Genomic DNA, 24,623 nt, shown 5'->3' with positions numbered 1-24,623 from the left:
CAGAATGCTCGTTTTCATGCTGTGATGCTACATTGCTTCCTTCAGGTGTTGGATAGCTGTCAGATGACAGTGACACAGCTATAGACTCAAGTTCTAAGTATTGGGAAGGCTTTAGTGTTATGGCTGTTCTTTGTGCAACAATGGCTGGTATCAATCTCCTCATACTGATGGGCCTTGGGTTTCTCTTTAATGTAGTCCTCCATGAGTCAATGATTAATACCGTAAACAGGGAAAGTTTCGCAGTTAAGGCTTACTGAGACTATTCGCGGTGAAAGTTTCGTGGTAGAGCTTAAACACAGCTATAGAGTAAACTGTATATTATTGATTTAGCGGGGAAACTTTCGCGATTTGCTTTAAAACCGCGAAACTTTTGCCCAGTGAAACTTTCGCGATTTGCTTTAAAACCGCGAAACTTTTGCCCAGTGAAACTTTCCCCGTTTACGGTACACTCATGAAACATCTGTTATTCTGAATCTTTTATACTTTACAAGTACAATATTCATGCCTAACAAGAGCTCATAGGGTATATCATTTGAAAATTTAGTATTGTATGAAAACTCCTGTAGTAAAAGGTTACATTAGCTTTAGTGCAGTGGTGCAGTATATTTCACTAGCTTAATAAATCATGCAACGTATGCAACCTCTTGTTGGTAAAAAAAATATTAAGTTTAGTATTAGTACAGGTTAAAGGCACAGCCTGTGAAACCTGATCACATACAGAAAATTACAGTGACAATGTTGCAGGTGGTGTCATACCACCAGAGGATCTCCGACACATCTACAGGTGCAGTAGTAGGTGGTGGACCACTACCAGAGGAGGTAGCACTTGGACTGATCACCTCTGACAATGTACCTGGTGGCAAGGCACTGACGGGTATGATCACTGCTGAGATACAGGTAGCTGGTAGTGTACCAGGAGAGCTGTGGACTACTGCTAACAATGGTAGCAGCGACAGACCAGGCAATGTTGGTGGCACAGTTGCACTTTTGGTCAGTGGAACTACAACCCTAGGAGAGGTGGTGACCACTACTTGTTGCTGTGTTGGGTTATCAGACATGCCTCTGACCGCATCAGCATCCTCTGACTGCATCAGCATAGGTTATAATAGTAGGAGCTGCTAATGAACTTGCTGGTGTCCTATCAAGCTCATAAGTGGGCAAAAAGCCGTCGACTCACCAACTTGGGATGATACGATCATCCAGGTGGCCTGTACTGAGGTCATGGAATCCCAACTGCTTGATTATGTTCCATGAGAGCTGCCACTTGCCACTGTAGCAGATCGAGACCCACTGCTCATGGTGGTTCCAGTGAGCACTAGTGCAGCAAGGCCAGTTCCACCTTCACTTGTAGTGGCTGGTGTATGTGACGACATACTGCCAGGCTCACAAGGAACTGTTGAGTATCTCAGAGTGATGCCGCGTATGCTCACAACTTGAACTGAAAAAAGTTTAACACTGATCCAAGTTCAAACCCGGGACCACCAGTATGCTACCAGATGTGCTACTGCTGCTAGCTGAAACTAATCCGGGGCTCGAACCCTCAACCACCAGTGTGCTAGCCACTGTGCTACCGCTGCTAGCTTTGACACCGCATAGCATCTGGTCTAACATGTTGTTGCGTATGTGTTATCCTATTAAAGTGCATGCCTTATTTTTGTTAATGAGCTAGCCAATTAATTTATGTCTGTGGTAGGTAGCACGGTTGCTTGGGTGTAACATTAACTATGTTTAATCTTATTTAACATTGTATGTTTATTTATTCTTTTGTAGACTATGGAGCATTACGGATACTTTTATAATTCAAAGTTTACTTAACCTTCAAACCCATGAAACATTCTAAGCTTCGTCCCAGCCCTATATATAACAACACTTTACTACTTGATTTGTCTTCAATCAAGTTCATCATCAGACATTAGTAAGGGCTCACAGTCCACGAATGATAAAATTTCTGCAATGATTTATTGTTGAAATTGTTACATGTTTTACACTGTATATACCCTGCCCATAGGTCACTAATGATTCCAGTGGGGAAATGCATGAACTGCTCATATAGTAGCAAACAAGATACTAATGTCTTGTATGTATTAAATCACTTGCGTAATGATCACTGTATTGTGAGTTGATGGCTAACTAGCTGTGCTAAACTTTGTTAAAGTGTTAGTTTCCAGCATTTTATGTAGTAATATTAATGCAAATGTTAAAAGCTAGGAGAACCCATTTTGAGTTTTCATCTTCAGTTCACGTTTATCATCAGAATAACAAATTTGTTTAAAAGGAACATCCATGCTAAATTTTGCTTATACAGATTTAAAGGATAACTTTTGTATATACTCCAGTAGAATGATTAAGTCTATTGAACTGTCGCAACTTCTCTTCACCAGGGCGATGAAGGAAGCAAAGTAGTGCTTCTTCCCACTGTATGGATGTACACTTAACAAATGCATTCTTGATGCAAAATTGTATGGCTCTCCTCTTCATTTCTTTAGGGTAGGACAAGCTGCAGCACCTCTTTTTTGGTTATGTGCACGTTGAAGTAGATGCTTAAATTCTGGCTTTGCCATCAAACTTTCTTTCTCTGGTGTCTCAACTTGTCTTCCTGAAATAATTCAATGACTTTCAAAATCTCTTCCACACCTCCTGGTCAAAGGTTGACTGCAGAAATATTCTCATTCTGAGTCTTTGACATCTCCTGAAGTGTAATATAAGGCATGAAATAAATAAATACATACATTTTTTTGTCATCCTTATATCACGTAAAGAATTTTTCATGCGCTTGTCATGCAGCACGACAGTACTGTGTATATTACTATAGACGATGAAGGTATGGGCATGGCCCACAATAGCTTATCACCCAAAAACGTGCCTCGATTTTCCTCACAACGACATGACAGTTTGGGTAAAAAGTGCCTTGGAGAGGCTTAGCCTGTTCTGTAGCAGTCAGAGATACACTAATGATTATTAGTGCTATCAACACTGAGGTATGGTGTGCTAAAAGTGCACACTTCACATAATAAATTGAAAGTATGTACAAAGTGTGAAACTACACCATGTCTCACTAGCGATGTGCAGTGTGCAATTAATGGCGTAGGCTAACCTTCTTCATAATTGTGCACTAAAGTATCCTAAGGTGTATATACCACAGCAACTGTTGCTCATGTAATCTCTCGTAGGCACAAATATAATGTTTAGTGTTATTGCATGGTTTAGCATGCATGCATATGTCCAGGATAAACATTATATTATACAAGATTCCAAACAGTCAGTCATTCTAGTAGAACAACCATATTTCATTTGCAGTGGTTGTGGATAAGCCCTAATCATGGTCAATCCACCTGTTAATACTTGCCACTTGAAATGACTTGGTAAGACAAGTGCATTGTATACTACTAATTCAAATGTTTTTAAAATTTGTGTTTCACCAGTGGATGGATTCATGGCAGTAGCAGCATCATATAAAGGTTCTGTTTCAGCAGCATCAAGTAATGGATTACCTGTAGTGTGATCATCAGCATCACCATCATTCCTGAAGTCATATGCACCCTCTGTATTGTCATCATGATTGTCACCATTGTCTTGGTCCTCATCCACAAGAAATCCCCTTATGTTAAAAGCTACCAATACCTGTAGCCTGGAGAGCAGAGCCATCCGTTCCTTCTCCAGCTCATGCCAATGGTTCTGTTTAGTCTTCAAAGTGCTTCTGTTGAAATTAAAATTATTTGTAGAATAAAGTGAACCCTATAATATTAGTATTTGCCATGATCTGGTGTACCTTTGCATGCTTGCAGTTGTTGACACCTTATATGTTCCTTCAGGATCAGATAGGGGCATGTTCACACCATCTTCCACAAGCATATCACCTTCCACAAGGGACCGAGATTCTATGAATAAGCAGATATGTTTGATACACATCTATACCCAGTAATAATACACTAAAAAAAATACGTTCAATGAGGCAAGTATAAAGTATTCGTGATCATAGAGTAGGCAGTAAATATATACGTACCTTGTGACACTATAGTACGTTCGCGTTGAGCTGAATCCTGGGTTGTTGATTAAGAAGCCATACAAGATCAAAGGCTTTAAACAATGTTTATGACGCATTTATTCGTAAGCCCATGTTACGGGCGCGCACTTAATTGTTGTGAATGTGGCGTCCAGTGCACCGTCAGCGAGTGCGGAGCGAACCCCCCTTGGAAAGAAGTTAAACAGCCAAACGAAGTATCTACTTATGAAACTATGGGAGTACTTTAAGCAAGAAGCGAAGAAATGTAAAATTTCTATCAACATCACGGAGAGAATCTCGAAGGCCACCGGTATTGTATGTAATGCCTTCTTTGCTGGGTTTTGGCATACATTACGCCACGCAGAGATTTCAAGGACATCTATTAGAATGGAGCACCGCAAGAAAGGTGGTTTATTTACGCCAAGAAAAAGATACAAAATGCACTTTGCACAAGCCCGCTCAATTGTAATCGTCAGGTACAAATGTTCACGAGTCCATGTTGATGCAGACAGTTTTGACCCAAATACTGTCAGACAAGATCCATTCATTGTACGAAAGGAAGGAAATCTATCGCTCTCAAAGATTTTGGTAAGTTAAATTTTGAAACCTGGAACTTTGTCACGTACTCCGTCTTAGGCCAAACTTAAGAATGATGGTGTTTTCTCTGGGGGTAGAACATTGCTTTAAAGAGTGTTGAGTGATATGGGATTTAAGTACAAGACAATTAATGACAAGAGGTTAGAATTGAAACTGTTTGTGCTTTAATGTCACTACACGTATATGCAGGGTATGCTATGAGCAGCCCTGCACAGTCCATCAGCATCATAAATATTAAAGACGAACGAGGTGCAACAGAACTGAAGGAAGACCAGTTGTGTATTTGGATGAGACTTGGGTAATGAAGAACTTCTAGAGCAATTCCTCATCCAAATCAGCAGTGATAGTGAAGATGGTGATGGTGGTATTAATGAATCTTCCACTAGCAGCAACGGGTCCAAGTCTTCTTCTGGGCTTACTTCATCTGATGTAAGATTGTTTGATATTTGCAGCATTGGTGTTACAACTTGATTTTGTTCCCCAGGAGTCATCGGGTAGCTGGGATTAAACTCTGTGAAGTACATAAAAATACAGATGAAGTGTAAGTGTGTGCACTTTAATAAAAAATACCATTGCTTTATTGTGCTAGCAGAAGTTGAACATACCATCCCTTGTATATGAAATCAGTGCAGGAGTGTTTGGAAGTCACTACAGGTACTATCAGCCCAAATTCATACAAACAGTATTATTTCATTTGTTGAAAATTTTAGAGTTTTTTGGGAATGTAACTTCAAAAACAAAATGCTGGCCACTTATCTTCTAAATAGTGCAACAGTGGCCCCAGCTCTTCTACTTATGCAACTCTGTTTTACACACACAAAATCTGTTTTATTTTTCTTGTAAAAGTGTATTACAGCCTCTTACATAACGGATGGTGAAATCATGCGTGTTGAGGGCGGGTGTGTGACGTCTGGCTTGGCCACAAACATGTGTCAACATGACCATCAAAGGGCCGCGCTTTAGAGGCTTCCCCATTGAAAATGTATGGCGAAACTTTACAGTGTCATAACTGGAGTGTCTTACATTCGAATGAAGCGCTTTTAATATATTTTTAGCGGATCGAGAAGCGCTACATATCGAGCAATACAGGAGGCCCATGCGATGTAGCAATCGTAAGTTATTAATCGTTTTTGAGGGTTCAGCTCAACGCGAACGTACTATAAATGAAGATCATCCTCAGTATTGAAGCACACTCCTCAGGCTCTAAATTAGTGACATTAAGAACCTTGTCCATTAAAACATCAACAATATCTTCCCATTCGTCAAATTTCTGTAATGCCAAAGCCATTTCGGGTGCATGCTTTTCTGTCAGTTGCTTGGACTCTGTGTCACCTTTTACACAAGCCTCCCTTAGATCTTTCATAAATTGGTTAAAGTCCTTGTAGGTTTCTTCATAAACAGCTAATTCATATGGTGTAGCAGCATAGTTCATCATTTTCTTCTTAGTGTTTCTAATGCTGTGGCCTGTGATCTTCTGCAGAGAATGGTCACATTGTTTGATTTGCGTGGCCTGATTCATTCTACTTATAAATTCTTGAAAGAAGGATTGGCTGATGTTATTGACAAATTATACGACCTTCTCATGCACAGCTTTAGTTCCCCTGTTGCTTGTATTCCTTAGACTATACTGATCAAAACTCAGTTCAGGAAAATATAAAAACAGAGCCAATTGGTGCAATATACCAGCAGTGACACATTAGCTCTAAAGTGAGATAATAACTGCAGCTAATGAAGTTGTCAATCAATGAGAGACCATTTGTAACCTCCTCCACTGCCATGTTGTAATGCCAGCTCAAAGACTTTGAGCAATACCTGTGGGAGGACCAAAAGCTTGCTCTTGAATCCAAAGTGATGCTTCAAAGTAGTTCCATGAGCTGATGGAATGTAATGACCAAGATCATCTATAGTATCCTTACTGATCACCAGCATCATAATTCTGTCTTGCACGAGGTGTTATGTCAGCATACTTGACTTTTGTGTTAGGATTTAAGTGTTTAAGGCTTATTAAATCATGTACTGATGCAAGCTTATACTTTTGTAAGCCATCGCCTGCACCTAGGAGAACTGCAGCTACATTTTGAACATTTTAGTTCATCAAATTTCGTATGGGTTTGAGTGATCCCAAAAAGTATATGAAATGCTTGGACAACCTGAGCATGGTACTGGTGCCGCATATACAAATTCATTGAGTGACAAGCCTAGGCGTTTCACAAGTAGAAGTACACGGTATTAAATACTCTTCCAACAACAATGGATCATGTAGATGCGTCAAGTTTCATATATTTTGTTAGCTTCGTGGTTTTGAAAAGCAGTGGAATCATATGTTAGATGAAGTGGAAGATTATGAAATTATGTTTATCATGTATGTTATATCTGTGATGTTGACACTAATGGCTTCGTTGTTATCACTGCATGTTGAAAATATAAATACATATACATGTATGTACATTTTGTGGGTCTATGATGAAGAAAGAGACGTGATAGTAAATAAAACTATCACCTTTGTCCCAGGCCTCTACAAGAAATCTTGTATTTCAACTATTGGCCAGATTTTTTAGCTGCATTTTTTGCAGTAACCCATATGAAAATTCAAGCCGTTTTGTGTCCTGTTTCAGGTTACAGTTTATGGCCTGTAACAGTACTGTTTTCTTAAAATATGTGAAGCATTTAGCCTGTTACAGTCCTGTCTGACAGGATTGCTACAGGCTTGGGGTTAGCTTGTCACAGGCTATCTATATGACATTACAGGCTTTGACAGGCCTGTTATCTCAAGCTTGTTAAAATGTTTGACTTTCCTGTTACATGCCTGTAACAGAATGAGTAAACTGTGTTCTGTACCCAGTTATATAACAGTCCTGTTTCAGGTCAGTATCATTTTACAATATATACATATACATGTATGATACATATATGTAGGATAACGTCAGCTAAAAGTCACTTCTTCCTTCTGTAGGAGTAGCATTTCTCGTTGCCTTGACGAATCAAGGATTTCTCTGTAACAGGCTGTGCCCATTCATCACCTTTAGCCATTGTAAAACCTAGATTGACAAGAAAACAAAAGTTGACAGTAAAGATATAGTTGAATTAATGCTTACATAGTATATATAGCATTCATTATTTCTTTGTCTAGTGCAGGTAGCGTTCCTTTTGATCCTTTAACTGTACTACATCGTAGCTCATCTTCGCTGAACAGGGCAGTCATCAAGCATCTTAGCAGCTTTGTTGGTTGTCTTTTTGATTGCCTTAAAGCTGTAGCCAATGATGAGCTGTTAATCAGCACGCCCATATTCTTCACTAGCTCTACTTTTGCTACTGGTACCTGTCAAAAAATGTTTATGGAGAGTATACTAGACATATGCAAACATACCTTTTCTCTCTTGTCATTCATTGTCTACACAAAAAGAATAGTATATTATAGTACTATCATTCATTGTAATTGTTGGATATAAAGTATATTATAGGTAGTTGTCATCCACAATGCTCTAGCTTGGTTGTAGCCAAATGAGTTTGATCTAGCATTCCACACTGTCTTAATGAGATGGGGGACATCTGATATCTCTTTCATCCATTGCTTGAATAAGGATTCCGCACTTTATAAATCAGAGAAAGACTTTCCTGCCATTTTGCGGTGCATTCTGCGGTTGCACGATCCTTTGTCATCTGTTAAAGACATTACTTTCAGCCCAACTGCTTCTAGATGCCTGACCTCATCCCATGCCAGTGGAAATAAAACATTGGCATAGAGGTGGGATACTGGGCATAAGGAAATTGAATACTAACAAACGACCCCTGACCATGAAGACGAGCATATGCTTTGCAATTACAGGCTTTGATTGTTGGGCTTCATCTTGTAATGTCCGTTCATATAGCTGGAGAGTGTTGCCTAGTGTATTGCCGGATAGTCGGGTGTCATATTTCATGGCTTTTAATTGCATTACCTCTGGTTGAATGCCAGTACCTTCTTTAATGAAGTGAGTGTAATCTTGCAGTGTTTAACCATATGAAAGAACCAGTGTCTTCCTCAGTGTATCGTACGCAGAACCTGATTGTATTTTTAAATGGAGACACCAACGAATGAACATCGGATGCCACCTTCGTATTTCGTCACTCTTGTTTAGCTGCTCATTCCAAGAGAGATGGTGAAAGGTGTTGGGCGGATATTTACTCTGGATTTCTTCAGAATGCTCTTGTATGATGTTGTGCAGCCCTGTATGCAAGCTATTGACAACATTGATACTTTTTGCATTAAAAGATCGAATCTCTTATCTTTTTTACTAAGTAGTCATATTTCTTTTCCGTGGCATGTAGTCTTTTTTTGATGAGCATTGTTTTCTCTTCTCTTTCAGGTGCTTTTAGCCATCTGTCATTGATATCAGTGTTGAAACCGGGTCACTACTGCTTACCCGGATGACCCACTGACCTGGATGTGGCCCGGATTTACCCGGATTAAATAAAGCTGAGGCGTGCGCTAAGAGCTATGTTTTGGGTAGTCTCAAGCAAGCAAGACTATGTTTTGAGCATTCAGTTATGTAAGCAAGTAGTTATGTGATAACTATTATGATGGCAAATGTGGCGATAACAGTGGCAAAAATGGAACACGTGCAGAGAACATTCACGTTGTCTGATTTGCATGGCCTGATTCATTCTACATTAAAAGTCTTGAAAGAAGTATTGACTAATGTTATTGGCAAATTACACAACGAAGTATTGACTAATGTTATTGGCAAATTACACGACCTTCTCATAGAATCGAGTGCGCAGCTTCAATTCCTTTGTTGCCTGTATTCCTTAAACTATACTGTTCAAAACTCAGTTCAGGAAAATGTGAAAACAGAGCCAGTTTGTGCAATATACCCATCAGCTCTAGAGTGAGATAATAACTGCGGCTAATGAAGTTGTCAGTCAATGTGAGGCCCTTTGTAACCTCAATGTACTTTCTCCTCTGCCGCCATGTTGTAATGCCATCTCAAAGACTTTGAGCAATACCTGTGGGAGGACCAAAAGCTTGCTCTTGAATCCAAAGTGATGCTTCAAAGTAGTTCCATGAGCTGATGGAACGTAATGACCAAGATCATCTATAGTATCCTTACTGATCACCAGCATCATAATTCTGTCTTGCACAAGGTGTTATCCTGACTTTTGTGTTAGGATTTAAATAATTTGAGGCTTATTAAATCATGAACTGATGCTTTTGTAAGCCATCGCCTGCACCTGGGATAACCGCAACTACATTTTGCAACTACATTTTGAATGTTTTGGTTCATCAAATTTCAAGTGATCCCAAAAAGGATATGAAATGCTTGGACAACCTGAGCATAGTACTGGTGTCACATATACAAAATCATTGAGTGACAAGCCTAGGCATTTCACAATTAGAAGTATATGGTATTAAATACTCTCCCAACAACAATAGATCATGTAGATGTGTCAATTAAGTTTCATATATTTTTGTTACCTTCGTGTTTTCGAAAAGCGGCTGAAGGTCATATGACAGATGAAGTGGAAGATTCTGAGATTATGTTTATCATGTATGCTGTATCTGTGATGTTGACTCTAATGCCTTTGTTGTTATCATTGCATGTTGAAAATATAAATAAATACATATACATGTCTCCTGTCTTGTTGTCTAAATCATCTTTATCTTTAACCTTGTTCACATCTTCTTTAACTTCTCTTATCTTGCTTCTCTAACACTGTCAGGTGTAATGAAAGTTCATTCAAGTAAGTTAAATCCTAACTCTCAATATAGACTTCACATACATGAATAGCCCAAAACCATGAACTTAGAAAACATCACTGGCTCTATTTAAAACTCTAATGTATGACCGTAACTAAAGTTTTGATTGTAAAGAGCAATTTAAAATAAATCTTAATCAACATTTACCAGAAACAATGCTAGAAATTAACTTTTCATTAGCATAGCTAGCCAGACATCAACTCTCAAGGTCACACAATTCAGTGACTTTTACAAGAGTTGATACCCAGAATTATGCTAGTGACACATGTGGCAGTGTTAGTATGTTAGGCTAGTATTACCCACTGACTTCCATAGGCTGGACTTTTTAGTAAGTTAGTCTGGTACATCAATGACCCTCGTTTCCCAGCCTGATAAATCTTTAGACTATATGCTAAGTATTGTGTCCAAGACACTTCCAGTACCAGTGTTGTTGGCGCTGATGTGCCAGAGTTTGACCAATTTATTGGGATAACCAATCCTCAAGTACCTACACTGTCCTAATCAGGATAGTAGTACTCTGATAAAACTAGCAATTATTTATTATTGTACAATTAAGATGATATGATATGACGTAGATAACCAAAGTTCTACTTTACATATTATGTACAAGTTTACATTATTTTTATATTTACTGTTCACCTTGCACTTTTAAAGTGATAAGGACAGAGTTCCACAAGCAGCTGATTTTGTTGAACAAAAAATGACATGCTTTGGTTTGTTGAAGAGCCAACCTATGCTGTTCAACCCTTTTTGCATGTGTTACATGTTCCATTCAAAATAATCCTTAGGGTCTAGCATTTCCTTTGCATTACCCAGCTTAATAGAAGTAGTATTAACTTATTTTTCAAAAGCTGGTTGATATAATACAGAGCTTGCTCATGGTGCCTAGAACAAATTTTCCATCATCCACAAATATTTATTCAAGCAATCCATCTCCATAAGTTGCACTATATTATTATAACTCTGTGCCATTCTGAATAATTTATGCATTAATCGCTGAACACTAGTACTCCCATACCTTGAATATGTGCTGGTAGCAGCATCCATATTTAACACAAGTAGAAGGAAAAATTAGAAATTTTAAATTTGAGTAGGGACCACAGTAGAAAGAAAAGCAATGAAACAAGGGAGGTTGCCAACACATGTAACCATACTAGTGGAAATTTATCCCTACTTTAGTCATGCTTATAGCTGAAGCTACCCTGAAACAACTAAAGTAGGGATAAATTTGCACCAGTATGGTTACATGTATAGGCAACCCCCTTGGTTTAATTACCTTTTCTTTCTACTGTGGTCCCTAGTCAAATTTAAAATTCCTATTTTGCATGTCGCATCAAAACAAGGAATATCCAGCTATAAATTGTTGTCTGAAAATTGAAGTATCCATTACAATACATTGTCAGCTATGTTCAGCCCATTACACAGCACTGGTACTAGATAGCTTTCACGATAGGTCACAAGATCACACCCATTCTTTATTCTACGCATTATCGATCTATTGATTGAAACCACGATGATACACCCCTTTTACGCTAGCTGTATTTCAGTGACCCACTCACCTTCAGTTGGAAGGCTGAATTGAGATACTCTAATAATCGTAATAATAAAAAAAAAATCAATCGAAACCACAATGACCATGCCCCTTTTGGGAAAATGCACACCTTTGCAAGATGACTCGAGATACATCTACTACAGCAGTTACCCTAATAGAACAGTTACGTGTATAGCTAGCTGTATGCCTTAGCAAAAAACTAAACAAACTATATTAAAATTAGTGTAGGTAATCACGCACATTTGAGTGCAATTTTAGCTGTTACAAGTGCAGTTATTCCATAATTGCACGAAAATGTGTGTACTTGCCTATTAATCACATAGTGACCACCCTTCATGGTTTGTAGTACACATCTATCCGTGGCCATTAACTTCTATCAGGTGATTGCATCATTCTTCTTTGTATTACATCATTTGTTGCACTTAAAAGGCTTCATGTGTCAGCAATTCTGATTGGCTACTCAAAAATGTCTACATATGTTGCACTTAAAAGGCTTATATTGTCAGCTTATTTCATTGGCTATTCATTATATTACGGTGTGTAGCTGTACTAATGATTTTTTATACATGCTGATTTGCTAGCTAAATTGTATACTTACGAAGCAGCACAAAATGATCCAGTTGTAAGTGTTGGTGCTTTAGTGTATTGGTGCTAGTATATTAAATTTAAAAATGAAGTAGGGATCCAAGCGATAAAAAGTAGTGAAACAAGGGATGAACAATGGTAGCTATTACAGCATAGCTTGGTGGGAAATCCCTACTTTGGCATGGTATAGCAAATATTTTGTGTTCAATGCCAAAGTAGGGATTTCTCACAGCTGCAGCTGCAAATATATAACCATAATAATAACAAGAGTTAGTTAATAATAGAGTCTCCATATTATTAACTCTTGGACTCTATTATTAACTCTTGATTATACACAGGGGCGTAGCCAGAACCTGGGCATCAATAATTTGAGATACTCTAATAGAGCAGTCAGATCGAGATAAATCGATCTCAGAGAGAGAACCATTAATGACGATGAAAGTAATATTGTACATTAGCTAAAAGTGTGGTGTGTTGTCGGGCACACGCGACCACAACATGGAAGACCATAAGGTGGGCATGGCAAGGAGTGAAATTACAACAACAAACAAACACAAAAAATAATAGTGAATAAACAAATAGTCCTTTGTTTCTACCGACCACTCAGCACAGTTCCTTGCTAGAAAAATTCTTCTATAGATGCAGTAATTCTGAGGGTCTATCAGTGACATACACTAATATCGTAACATACATTAAATGCCTATAAGGATCCAAAAATTTTTCAATTCATTAATTCACCAAGTAGAATATACCAGTTTTAGATTATAGCTATATTTACAGAAGTGGATGTCTGCTCCAGCATGGAGTCTCTGTAGTAGAGGCAGTAGAGCTAGGTAGTAGATCAAATCGCAACAAGTCTCATTAACGATGTCATCCATGTTATTGTTCTGTTACATTCAACAAATTGGAAGAGCTGGCAGAGATAGTGAAATATCAGATTGTGTGTTACTATTCATGAAGGGGCAAAGCAGATTCTGTGATACAAAGATATGTGAATACTATGAGAATGAGCAAATGTGTCGAAGAGATGCACTATTTGTAGACTTCTCTATTTATGATAAATAGGTCCACCTGATGTGGATGCTGTGATATATGTGCTAGTACATGTAAATGCAATCAATGTCAATTTACCAAAAAGAATCAATCTTTAATAATGTCACTGAATTTGTTATTAGATCAAATAATAAAATTAATGTAGTAATTGTAATAGTGCGCACATTGTTTCAGCCATTCCATGAAGTCTTTCTCATTCAACAGTTGTATGGGGTTGCTCATAAACCTTGGGAATGATTTATGATATCGACAGGGTACCTTACTATATACCTGTGGCTTTTCTCTAATTTGTTTAATAATGATGTCATGATCTTTAACACTAGATGGTGTTGTGTGTGATCCACTCACATTTGAGCACTGGTGTTCTTCATCAAAGTTATCTAAAAGTGTAGCCAATTAATGGTCCCATACATTTGCTGTATTGGCAAATGGCATTCTTCGTTTCATTGGCTCCAAGATTCTTAAAACACACCTTTAGTAATCTGTCCATGTGCTCTATATGAAAATCACATGGCTTTTTATTCAAGGGATCCCTAATCTGCTACCATATTAAATGTCTCTAGTGCATAGTTTCGTCTCCCTGTGGCCTTAAAAATAGGGATGAAATATTTCCAACAGGTCTTCATCCGATCTCCGTCACCCTCTCTAATTGCATCCCTGTAATTGATGTAGATTGTCTCAATTGCATACTCCCAAACGTGGTCGTAGGTACAGCATTGTTAGCAGTGCTATCATTGTACTGCATACATAGATTTACAGTCTTTTCAACTATTGTGCTTGAAATGTTTGTCAGTAGTGTCCTCCGTCATCCTTAGATAATGTTTTTAAATTATCAGATAGTTGTGCATGATGGTTGTGCATGATGTGGTTTGCTGTCAACATTATCGATTCCAAATGATTCCATGGTGATGCAGAGTATGCGACATGTGGTGTTCAGCACTACAAATTCTTCACAAGCATAAAAATCATTCTTTGGTTCTTTCCTGATGTTGATTCTTTTTATAATTTTGGCAAGTTGTTGAAATGTGAGTTGGTCCATTCCTGAACTTGTCTTCCTCAGCCCTTACTAATGTGGCTTAACATGTTATAATATACAATTTAAGTATTATGTAAGCTAAAGCATATTTTGTGTGCCCTAATATTATTATTATTATAGACACAAGAGTATCTACATGTACAATTTCATTATTGTAAAGGTAACAATTACGAACCATTAAGCCAACAACAACATGGACACCTATATTGTATTACTGAGACAAGAATTATCACTATAGCAGATGTATGTGTGTGTTTGCCTACATTGCAACTGTTATATCTTTGCAAAAATGTGACTACTTTATGAATCACTTGATTATTTATTTTACCTTAGGAGTGTAACCTGGGTATGCCAGTCTTCTGTGACAGCAAACAGACCCTCCAATCTCTTTGATGGTGTTGTCGATATCCTTCTGATTAATTTACTCCCACCTGTAGCGAGCCGACAACTGGTCACCACCTAATGCCAATGGATAAAACTGCTCTTTTTCCTCTATATATTGGATACCATTAATAGTAAAGGTGGATCGATACTGTTACCAGTGGTATCGATGCCGATACCAGTGGTATCGGATCGGTATCTGTAATACAAGGTACAGATACCACAGTAGACACTCACCACTTTTATTAAACCATCTCTAGCTAAGTGTCCAGTGGCTAATAACTTAGTTAGCTCAACTAAGTAGTGAAACAAAGCCTTTGTTACTCTTTTCTAAGTATTGCTGCAATTGCTCCATGTGTATTCTAATATATTAGAGCACATGAATCCCTTGTAATTATATGGTAGTGCAGTTGTTCCTCAAGAAATAATTTTATGACTACTTGCCTTGCTTTTCATGAAAAGGCTTGGTTGAAAAGCTGTAACAAACATTGTACAATTATCAGCCGCCCACGCAATTAATTGCCTTATCAATAAGCTTACAAGAAAAGTATCTCAAATCAAGAAATTTGTAATCTGTTATACAATGAATATTTTACAACTTGATACCATGATTTTAACATAACAATTATATTTTGCAGACGTGTAAAAGGAGGACTGTTGTAATAATTTTGCTTTTTTTGTACTGTGAGTCATACTGTGAGTCGATTAAATGTTTTAACTTGTACTATGATGTCAATTTTACTTACTAATAGATGCTGCTACTTACTTACCAAGTTGCTGTTTCGGTTTTTCACCATCTTTAGCTGTCCCACAGCAACTGGAGTCGGCAAATTGGTCTTTGTCTTCAGTGAAAGACACTCATCAGCTTCCTGATGGTTCTTCCTGGAGTTGGCTATGCAGAAACCTCATCCAGTTGCATTTGACTCAACATGACCCCATAGCCTTTGACTAGCTCTTGAAGAACTGGTTTATCTACATGGTGTATATATGATAATTACAACCATAACTATAATGTCGCTGTAACAATCATGCTATATTAATTTTATCAATGGTACCAGTATTTTTGTATACGTACTGTCAAATGATTTTGTGGTCATGTTTTTTTATTACTAATTAAGGCTTAAGATCACAAGCGCCTGCACTAGTTCTACAGCCTGTTAACATAAAGATGAGAAGATGGAGAAAGAGAAAAAATCCATGGGCAGCCTTGAACCTGCAGCCATCCGATTAATACTCGAATGTCTCAAGAGTCTGCCAGGAGGTCACGATGTTTTCTCCTTGTCAATTTCATTTATGTATAAGTGCATCCATAGGAACGTTATCTCAAAGTATCCCATGTGGAACTAAAATATTAATGGACAGTTTTTCTATTAATGTTATGAAAAATTTGTCAGTAATTGAAGGCTTCTCTAAAGGAATTTAGTTAACATGTGGTAAGCATTAATATTGTTACATAGTTATGGTGTTACACAATTTAGCCATAAATGCTTACTTTCTTTGAATTTGCTGCAGCCTTTGAATTCTGTGCAAAAAAATATTTGTGACCGGGCCTGCAAAAATAGGGCATGTGGGCACATAAAATTTGTCTACTTTTTGAAACTTTTTATTAAATTTTAGCACTTATTAAACATTTAGTTGGCTTTAAAATCCAATTTACAGAATGAAAATATTCTATCCCGTACTGAGATATGAGATGTTATGTGGTAGGGTGTAGTGTGTGCCCACATGCCCAATTTTCGCAGGCCTGGTCACATGTTAAGAATAAGTACAGGATGTTTGCAGCTATACCTCTTTGTTAACCCATCATAAGTGACCTATTACCACAACCAATGCAATGCATGTGCATAATATGATAATGGAAAGATAAAATTTGACAAACATATAAATTTTGACATACATATAGCTAGCTAGCAATGTTTTAATGAATTAGCAGGTGGCACATGCAACTGTAAGTGTACTGAGCCATGGTATACACTAGCACCTAATGTATACGAATACATGCACCTGTGTAGGCTGTACTATGAACAGCTATGTATCTAGTTACATGTACAAAATGTAGTTATAGTTTAAACATACATGTGATCAGCAAAACTACTTTTTCCAGAACAGAAGCCAGAATCTTTGCTGCTATATGAAGGAGAATCCGCTAAAACCAATGTGATGTTTCAACTGCTATTTAAGTCAGATCCCAGTATGTCTCTGTTGAAAACTGCCTGTCAGATTGCCTACCTGTAATCTCTGGTGTTCCCCAGGGGAAAATTGTTTACTCTCAGCTAATTGACACAGGGTGTTTTCCCATACCATTGATCACGTTGGCAAACATTTTGTCACACCAAATTTATCTGAGTTTGTTAGTAGTTGGATCAGTCTATCGTCTCATAGCCCTAAGACAAAAATGATTTGGAAAGAACAGACTGATAGGTCACTGGCTAGTTATAGGTCAATGGCTAGTTACAGGTCAATGGCTAGTTATAGGTCAATGGCTAGTTACAGGTCAATGGCTAGTTATTGGTCAATGGCTAGTTATTGGTCAATGGCTAGTTATTGGTCAATGGCTAGTTATTGGTCAATGGCTAGTTATTGGTCAATGGCTAGTTATAGGTCAATGGCTAGTTATTGGTCAATGGCTAGTTTAGTGGAGCAGGTGGTAAGTGATGGAACAACTACTGGTTCAATTTGGAGATGTAGAGAAATTCTTGAAAATTTAGGGTTTCCTTGCATACGATCAAAACTATTAGCCATTTTTACAGATACACAGAAGAAGGATTTTCTTGAAATTGAATTGGCTGCAATAGTAGACTGGGGAAAGCCATTTGTCACTGCCACATACTTCCTAGAAGGTGATGGTCTGCTTATTGTGAGTGGCTATGACATTGTGGAAACTATAAAGGCTGCTATTTCTGTGTCTGATACACCAAATATGTGTGGTGTAATCAGATGTAGTTAATACACTTCACATTTCTTGATTCTTCAAGCATTCTTGATGGTCTGAGAAATGAGTTACCATTGTACCTTGCTAAGGCTACTGATGTCTCAGAGGATATTTCCTGCTTGGAATGGTGGAAGCTTAATGAACAAGCCTTACATGCTGGTCTGCAGCAGCAAAAAAAGGTTTTGCTAGTTCAATCATCCTCTGCTTCTGCAGAGCGGGTATTTTCTCTTTTAAATAACTCTTTTTCCTCTCAACAGCAATCTGGTTTGCAAGACTATAATTATAGAAACTTCTGTAATGTTGCAATACAATAGTAACACTTGATATGGTGTGTTTGCACATGAGTTAATGTATAGTGACATACTTTGTATACATAAGCATACTGAGAGCATAATAGGGTAAATTACAAGCATAATAGGGAAAATTTTTGGGAAATTCCCAAGAGCATTATGGGCAATTCTTTGAGCATATTTGACTGAGGCCTAGAAGCAACTAATGACTCTGCATATTAGTCAGGTAATACTTTTGTACCATCTCTTGTACTAACAGGGAAATATACTTCATTGCCCTAGTAGTGTTGATGGGAATAGTGGTCAAAACATATTTGTAACTTCTAGTTAACTGATGATGTGCTATTTACACCATATTTTGGTAAAGTCATGATGCGTAAGCGTTTCTTACACAATAATTATGGAAGTGTTTCATTTTGCTGATAATGATGGTGGTGGTAGCTCAGACCAAGATAGATTATGGAAAGTATGTCCCGTTTTAACTCCACTGATGTCAAAGTTTGTATCTGCTTTCAAGCCTTATAAATACCTCTGCATAGATGAAGTGTTATGGAAGGGTAGGCTGTTTTTCAAGCAGTACATTCCATCTAAACGGAATCGCTTTGGTTTGAAACTCTATAATTATGTTGTGTAGTGCATCCACCCGATACATTTTGAAATATTTTGTGTACACAGGTGGTGATGAGTAGTACACCTATATTACTGATATTTTGGGCAAAATGGTTCTGTAGTTACTAGCTTCTGGGTGATGATTCACCTGTTTGTTAATGGTACAGGACTGTTAGGTAAAACTGTAAATAAATGCCTACTTTCAAGAAAAAATGAGAGATTGATTGTCATTGCAGTGATGAGCTACTAGCTCTTACATGGCATGATCTATGGGATGTGCGTATGCTAACCACTGTACATACCCCTATTGTTGTTGCAATGTCCAAGGTTGACCATAAGACCGGTGAGACTAAAAAAATTCACAGTGCATTGTACACTATACTAAATATATGGGAGCTGTTGATAAGTCAGACATGCAGATAAGCTTTGCTGAGTGTAAACGTAAAACAAAAAAGTGGTACAAGAAGTTTTAGTTGACATGACAATGTATAATGCATACATATTGTACAAAGAAAACATAGGTGCTAATGGACTTTTCATGAATTATATGCAGTTTGCATGTGAAATCATACAAGTTAATTTGATAATTGATGTTTACTGTGTACAGCAAACAACAACGGAACATTGCAGCATCATGAATAACTGTTCGTAAAATCCATAAATGTAAGATATATTTCTAAAACGTTGGCTTTAAAATTGGGTTTTCCCCTAATTTAAAATATAGATTATTTTATGGGCATTCACTGGATCACATGAGATTTGTGATTAATTACAACATTACTGAAATATGAATTTTATAAAAATCTGCATGAATTTCATTAAAATATCTGGGTTTACACTTAATAGTGTGGTTAACAGCTGGGTCTCAAAGGGTTAATTAAAGGGGTAGTTCGCCAGCTGAAACCTTTAAGATCTTGCATAATTTATTAGCCTAGTTTATTACGTTGAATGTGACACGTTCTTACAATGTCATCAATAATTCGTGCAAATGGAGGCAATGGAGAGTGATGTGGACAGTCGTTTACTGAATGATCTCACTTCCTTGTTTCATGATTCACCCAGTCGATGAGCAGGGAGACCCAGGAAATATAGAGGCTCCTGGTTCTCAGCGAATAAATCCAAGTAGTGACGATGCGGTGAAGGAATGCAAATTTACTTCCTGAGCTACTGCTTGCTTTTCTAGCCTGAGTATGGCCAACTCAAACATGCAGTGACAGGCGAGTCTCACTCAGTATTCCCAGCTCATGACATGAGTCTCACTCAGTATTCCCAGCTCATGATGGCTTTGTTGTGAAGAACAAACGAATCATATCTTGGAGTACAGCCTATCGGTAATACAGGGCACCAAGATGACAAGAAGGGTTTAGGTTAGTTGTTTTCTATTATTCTACATGCAATATTTTTAGGAATTGTCACCTAGTCTGAGAAAACTGGTCTTATCACCCATGTCAGCGATTTGATTTTCACCCAGGACACAAAGCTACATGAATAAGCTATATCTAATTCCACAATCAAAATTTGAGTGTTATAATGCTCATCTTGGAAGGTGTTCAAATCTATAACCATAAATTTTGCAAACAAATGAAGAAGTGGGATGCTACTCCTGTATTGAATGCAAAAAATACCCACATATCAATCGTCTTCAAAAAGCTGTAGAGCTGGAATATGAGACGTGACAAGGCACTCAGAAGCAAAGTCCAGTCACCGTATGATCATCCTGCATCAATTCAGAAAACAATTGTCACTAAAACTTTGGGAATTGTGTTAATATCTCCAAGCCTGAATTTCCATATCAAAAGCATACTCTTCTGGTAGATCATCTTTGTTCATTTCAAGTACAATGGAAATATTCCCTCTGGTGAAGGTAGCAAGCTCAAAAAATCACTGATATGTGAGGAAGAGTCTGAAAATCTCTCCTATAACTGGCTGTTTAAATGATCAAGCATAAGAATGGATATTGTGTGGCTGTAATATTCTTTAATTGTTGCAGCTGGTGGATTACGTCTGTGTTGTTGATGTGATGCAATGCGTGGCATTTCCTCTACAACACCAATTTCTCTAGCAACACTGCAAACTGAAGTGTGAAAATCTTCTATTTTGTACCGATTTTGTTTTACATGTTTTTTCACTTGCTCAACTTGGAATATACTCTAGCGATATCACTATAACTATCTTACAGTTGGCTTTGTTATGACCAGAACTTCTCTGTTGGTATGGCCAAAACTTCTATGAAGTGAAACCACAAAAGAAAACCTTTTCAACGCCACGGAAAAAGAGAATAAGCATCACTGTGACTCTCTCTGTTCCAATGGTTTCCATCATTTTGGTCTATACCTTCCAAGCAGACAATTAATGCGCAGACAATTAAACGTTAATAATAATAAAGATAATAATAAGGGTTAGAAATACAGCCAATGCGTCATGTTTTGTTCAACCCATCTTGTTCGACATAGTTCCTTTAATTATGTATGCTTTTCTTTGGTGGTGGTGGTGTTAAACTAGGCATCAATACACTCTTCAAAGAAGTGCTGACGTTTTGGTGAGTACTTAAAGAATCTCAATTAGGCATCAATACATTCTTCAAAGAAGTGCTGACGTTTTGGTGAGTATTTAAAGAATCTCACAACACTATATGCAATGTCCATCATGTTACTGATTTCTCGTATTGGACAACACTTGACAATGCATAAGTTAAGCGATGTGCTGCACAGTGAGTATAAATAGATTTTGGATATTGACTTTTAATGTGGGTTGCAATTCCCTTGCTGCCATTGCACCAGCTCAAAAAATTGCATATCTGGGCATGATCTATTTTTTCAAAATTTTCCTGGGGGGGGGGGTGCCCCTAGACCCCCCCCAGAGGGCTCATGTTCCGCATTTCGCGAGTGTGCTTTGCACACTGTGGAACTACCCCTACCAGTGTGCCCCCCCCCCCCCCCTTAGCAAAATCCTAGATCCGCTTGTCAAATTGACTTTTGTTTTGTCGCTTTGACTATTACAGTATAACATGACCTGTAATAGTCAAACTAACCGCTCTGGTTAATTCAACAGTGATGCTGTTGGTAGAATCAACCAATTAACTAAACTATTTATTACTACCCATGTTAGCTATTTTAACTGCTTAGCTGTCTTTTTACTTCCATTAATCCTGGATAAAGTGACCCAGTGAGGTCGATTTCACCCATTTGTTTTTTCAGTGTGAATTACAACAAATTTTGTAAATACTTTAACAGGTACACAAGTGCATTAATGATGACACATCAAAATATAGATTTTTATGCATTTCACATGTGACATGAAGATCTGATATTCTGAAATCCAATCACATAATAATAGCTAGTGCAAAGAAAGATCTGGGGAATCCATGTCACCCAGGGACATGTAGCTCAATATACCAATTTTTTCACTAATGAAATACAATCATTGCAATGTGACCGGATTGACAAAACCATGCAGGCTTCGATCCACACACATTCAGATTTGTGATTATAAAGGACCATAACTCAATGCAGAAGTAAGCTATCACTTTGAAATTTTGACCTGTTATTGCATAATGATATGAAAATTTGTGTGAAAATTGTAGGTAAATAGCATACTGATGGCTTATTTTACAGTTGAAGAACTGGATGTGTGTGGAAGCCTGGTTTTTATCAAATCCAGTCACATAATACAATGCTTAGCAGGTACTATGCAAAATTGTAAGTCACTGTAGTATGAGCTACATGCATTTGTACTATGTAAGCCAATTCAGCCAATTCGCTGTGTGCATGCAGTCATTTACCTTGTCGCGGCCAGCAGAAAATGGAGATCTGACTTATACAAGGCCAAGTGGTTCCTAGTGTGTCACCAGCCGCAGCGACGAATCCTCCAGATTTCACGGCCTTCACGCCGAGCTTCATGCCCCACATGTCAGTACTGAGCTACTGAGCACGCATCTGATTGTTGTGGCAAAAGAATTGATAGCTATAGCTGAACTATGAATTTAGAATTGTACAATTTTCTTGGATCTCTAATCATTTTGTTGTGAAAGATGTAGAGGCTGGCATACTGTGGGTTGCATGGGGTCTTACTGCTGAAGTGAAGAGGATGAGAATTTTTTTGGATAGTGGCTATATGGGGGTACAGTATTTTTAAACCAGGTGCACGCCCACAGCCAGCCGAAGGCCGGCTGAAAGTGTGTGTTTGTATGCTCAGAATAGAGTTTCAAGTAGAGTTGATGTCATGTAATCGATACCTACTCATCTTTCTTTCATGACAGCTTGGCAGCATTGGTTAGGCATAACCATAAATTAAATATTTCAAAGCCTGTAATTATTTATAAATGAGCCTAAATATCTACTATAGCCAATTGGTTGACACTGAGAGTCTGAACAACCTGAATAGAGTGCAGCCCACAGCCTGGCTTCAAGTGTCACAATATGTGACTGGATTTGCGAAAAGGGGTCTTCCACATCCAATTTACTAACTTTGACAATTCATAACTTCAGATTGGGATATGTTATTGCTTTGAAATTTGGTCAGTTGTGTGCACCATCATAGGTTAATGGATGGTGAAAATGTCCGGCTTGTATCTTTTTTGAACACGAAGTTATGGTCTTCCAAGTTCATAGAATTGGATGTGTGTGGAAGACCCCTTTTCACACATATATTCAGGAATCACCAGTATAGTATTAATTCTTGCAAAAATGAATCTGACCGAAGTAGTAATCATTGTTGATGACAGATATATTACACCTCCTTACTGTGCCTAATTCACTCAAGTGGCTATTGTCAACTGGTATATTTCATTATTGTCAGTGTTGCTTTAGTTAATCAAAACTTATTAGTTATAATGAGCTATTTTGTATTAAAATTATTGGTTTCCTATTTAAACACTAAGAGCTAATTGAATTATTGCATAAATCCAGGTATCTTCGTTATTTTAGAGACCTGAGGAATGGAACGATAATCACTGAGGGCGAAGCCCGAGATGATTATGTGCCATTCCGAATATAAAATATAGATATTTTGTCTTTTGGCTATTGCTTGTGTGGCTCTGGTCACTGCCAGTAATGGCGACTTCCTGATTGAGATAACATATTTGTATTTTAGTTTTGAAGTTTTACACTAAAGCTAAGAAACAGTAACTATAACCACTGCTGTAAAAAAGAGCAATAATGATGCATCACTACTATAACAATAGCAAAAACTATTTTTAGATACTAGTGTATAGGAAATGTGTGTCATTAATTTTGTATACTGTAGCACCAGCACCAGTAACTAACAGGCAGAAGGTCATCATAGTACATGAATGGTTAGATGACCTTTTCCAAAGGACTGTGTCAACTGAGCATAAACACCGGGCCTTTTGGGTAGACCCATCAAATGGGCGGGAAAAAAGACAAAGGTTGGTACCATAGATAACACATGAAACATGGATTGGAAATGCACACAGCCACCCTTGTTACAGTATAGGTAATATAGTACAAATAGGAATCTGCAATGGTGATGTCATCTTTTATACAGGTACATTATTTCCAATCCATGTGTCATGTACTATCTATTAGCACCATAGATTCTATAGTTAGCACTTACATCTACCTGTATATTTACATAAAACTATCATTATTTTAGGGGAATATACCACAGCCTCAGTCAGGAAATGAGACAATTTTTTACAAATTGTTTAAGAACTGAGTGTGCTGGCTGGAGTGAGGCAGTGGGGCACTCACTAGGCTCCTATAGCATCCTAGTGAGGTCCTCCTTAGAAGATGCTGGAAAGCATTTTCTGCACTTAAAACCAGTGACAGTTGGCCCATTTTTTGGGTGCCCTAACTGACATTTAATTACATTTAACTATTCACAAATT

The 24,623-nt window shown here is 37.7% G+C and overlaps 1 protein-coding gene and 1 long non-coding RNA gene across 2 annotated transcripts in view; both read left to right on the top strand.

Annotated features, from left to right (window-relative positions):
• LOC136244420 (uncharacterized) overlaps positions 1-24,623 on the top strand; it is a 99,532-nt gene extending 74,909 nt beyond the window's left edge. The window contains exons 8-9 of the mRNA XM_066036006.1: positions 24,020-24,161; positions 24,389-24,623. Of these exons, the coding sequence (XP_065892078.1) occupies positions 24,020-24,161; positions 24,389-24,593 (347 nt within the window). The 3' untranslated portion in view covers positions 24,594-24,623. The remainder of the gene's footprint in view (positions 1-24,019; positions 24,162-24,388) is intronic.
• On the top strand, positions 4,124-5,350 carry LOC136244598 (uncharacterized). Its single transcript, XR_010695459.1, has 6 exons — positions 4,124-4,591; positions 4,640-4,740; positions 4,790-5,029; positions 5,085-5,141; positions 5,193-5,254; positions 5,311-5,350. It is a non-coding gene; the product is annotated as an uncharacterized lncRNA (long non-coding RNA).

Source organism: Dysidea avara, chromosome 14 (assembly GCF_963678975.1).
Source record: "Dysidea avara chromosome 14, odDysAvar1.4, whole genome shotgun sequence".
Taxonomy (NCBI): Eukaryota; Metazoa; Porifera; class Demospongiae; order Dictyoceratida; family Dysideidae; genus Dysidea; species Dysidea avara.
This window is presented reverse-complemented; position numbering and strand designations above follow the sequence as displayed.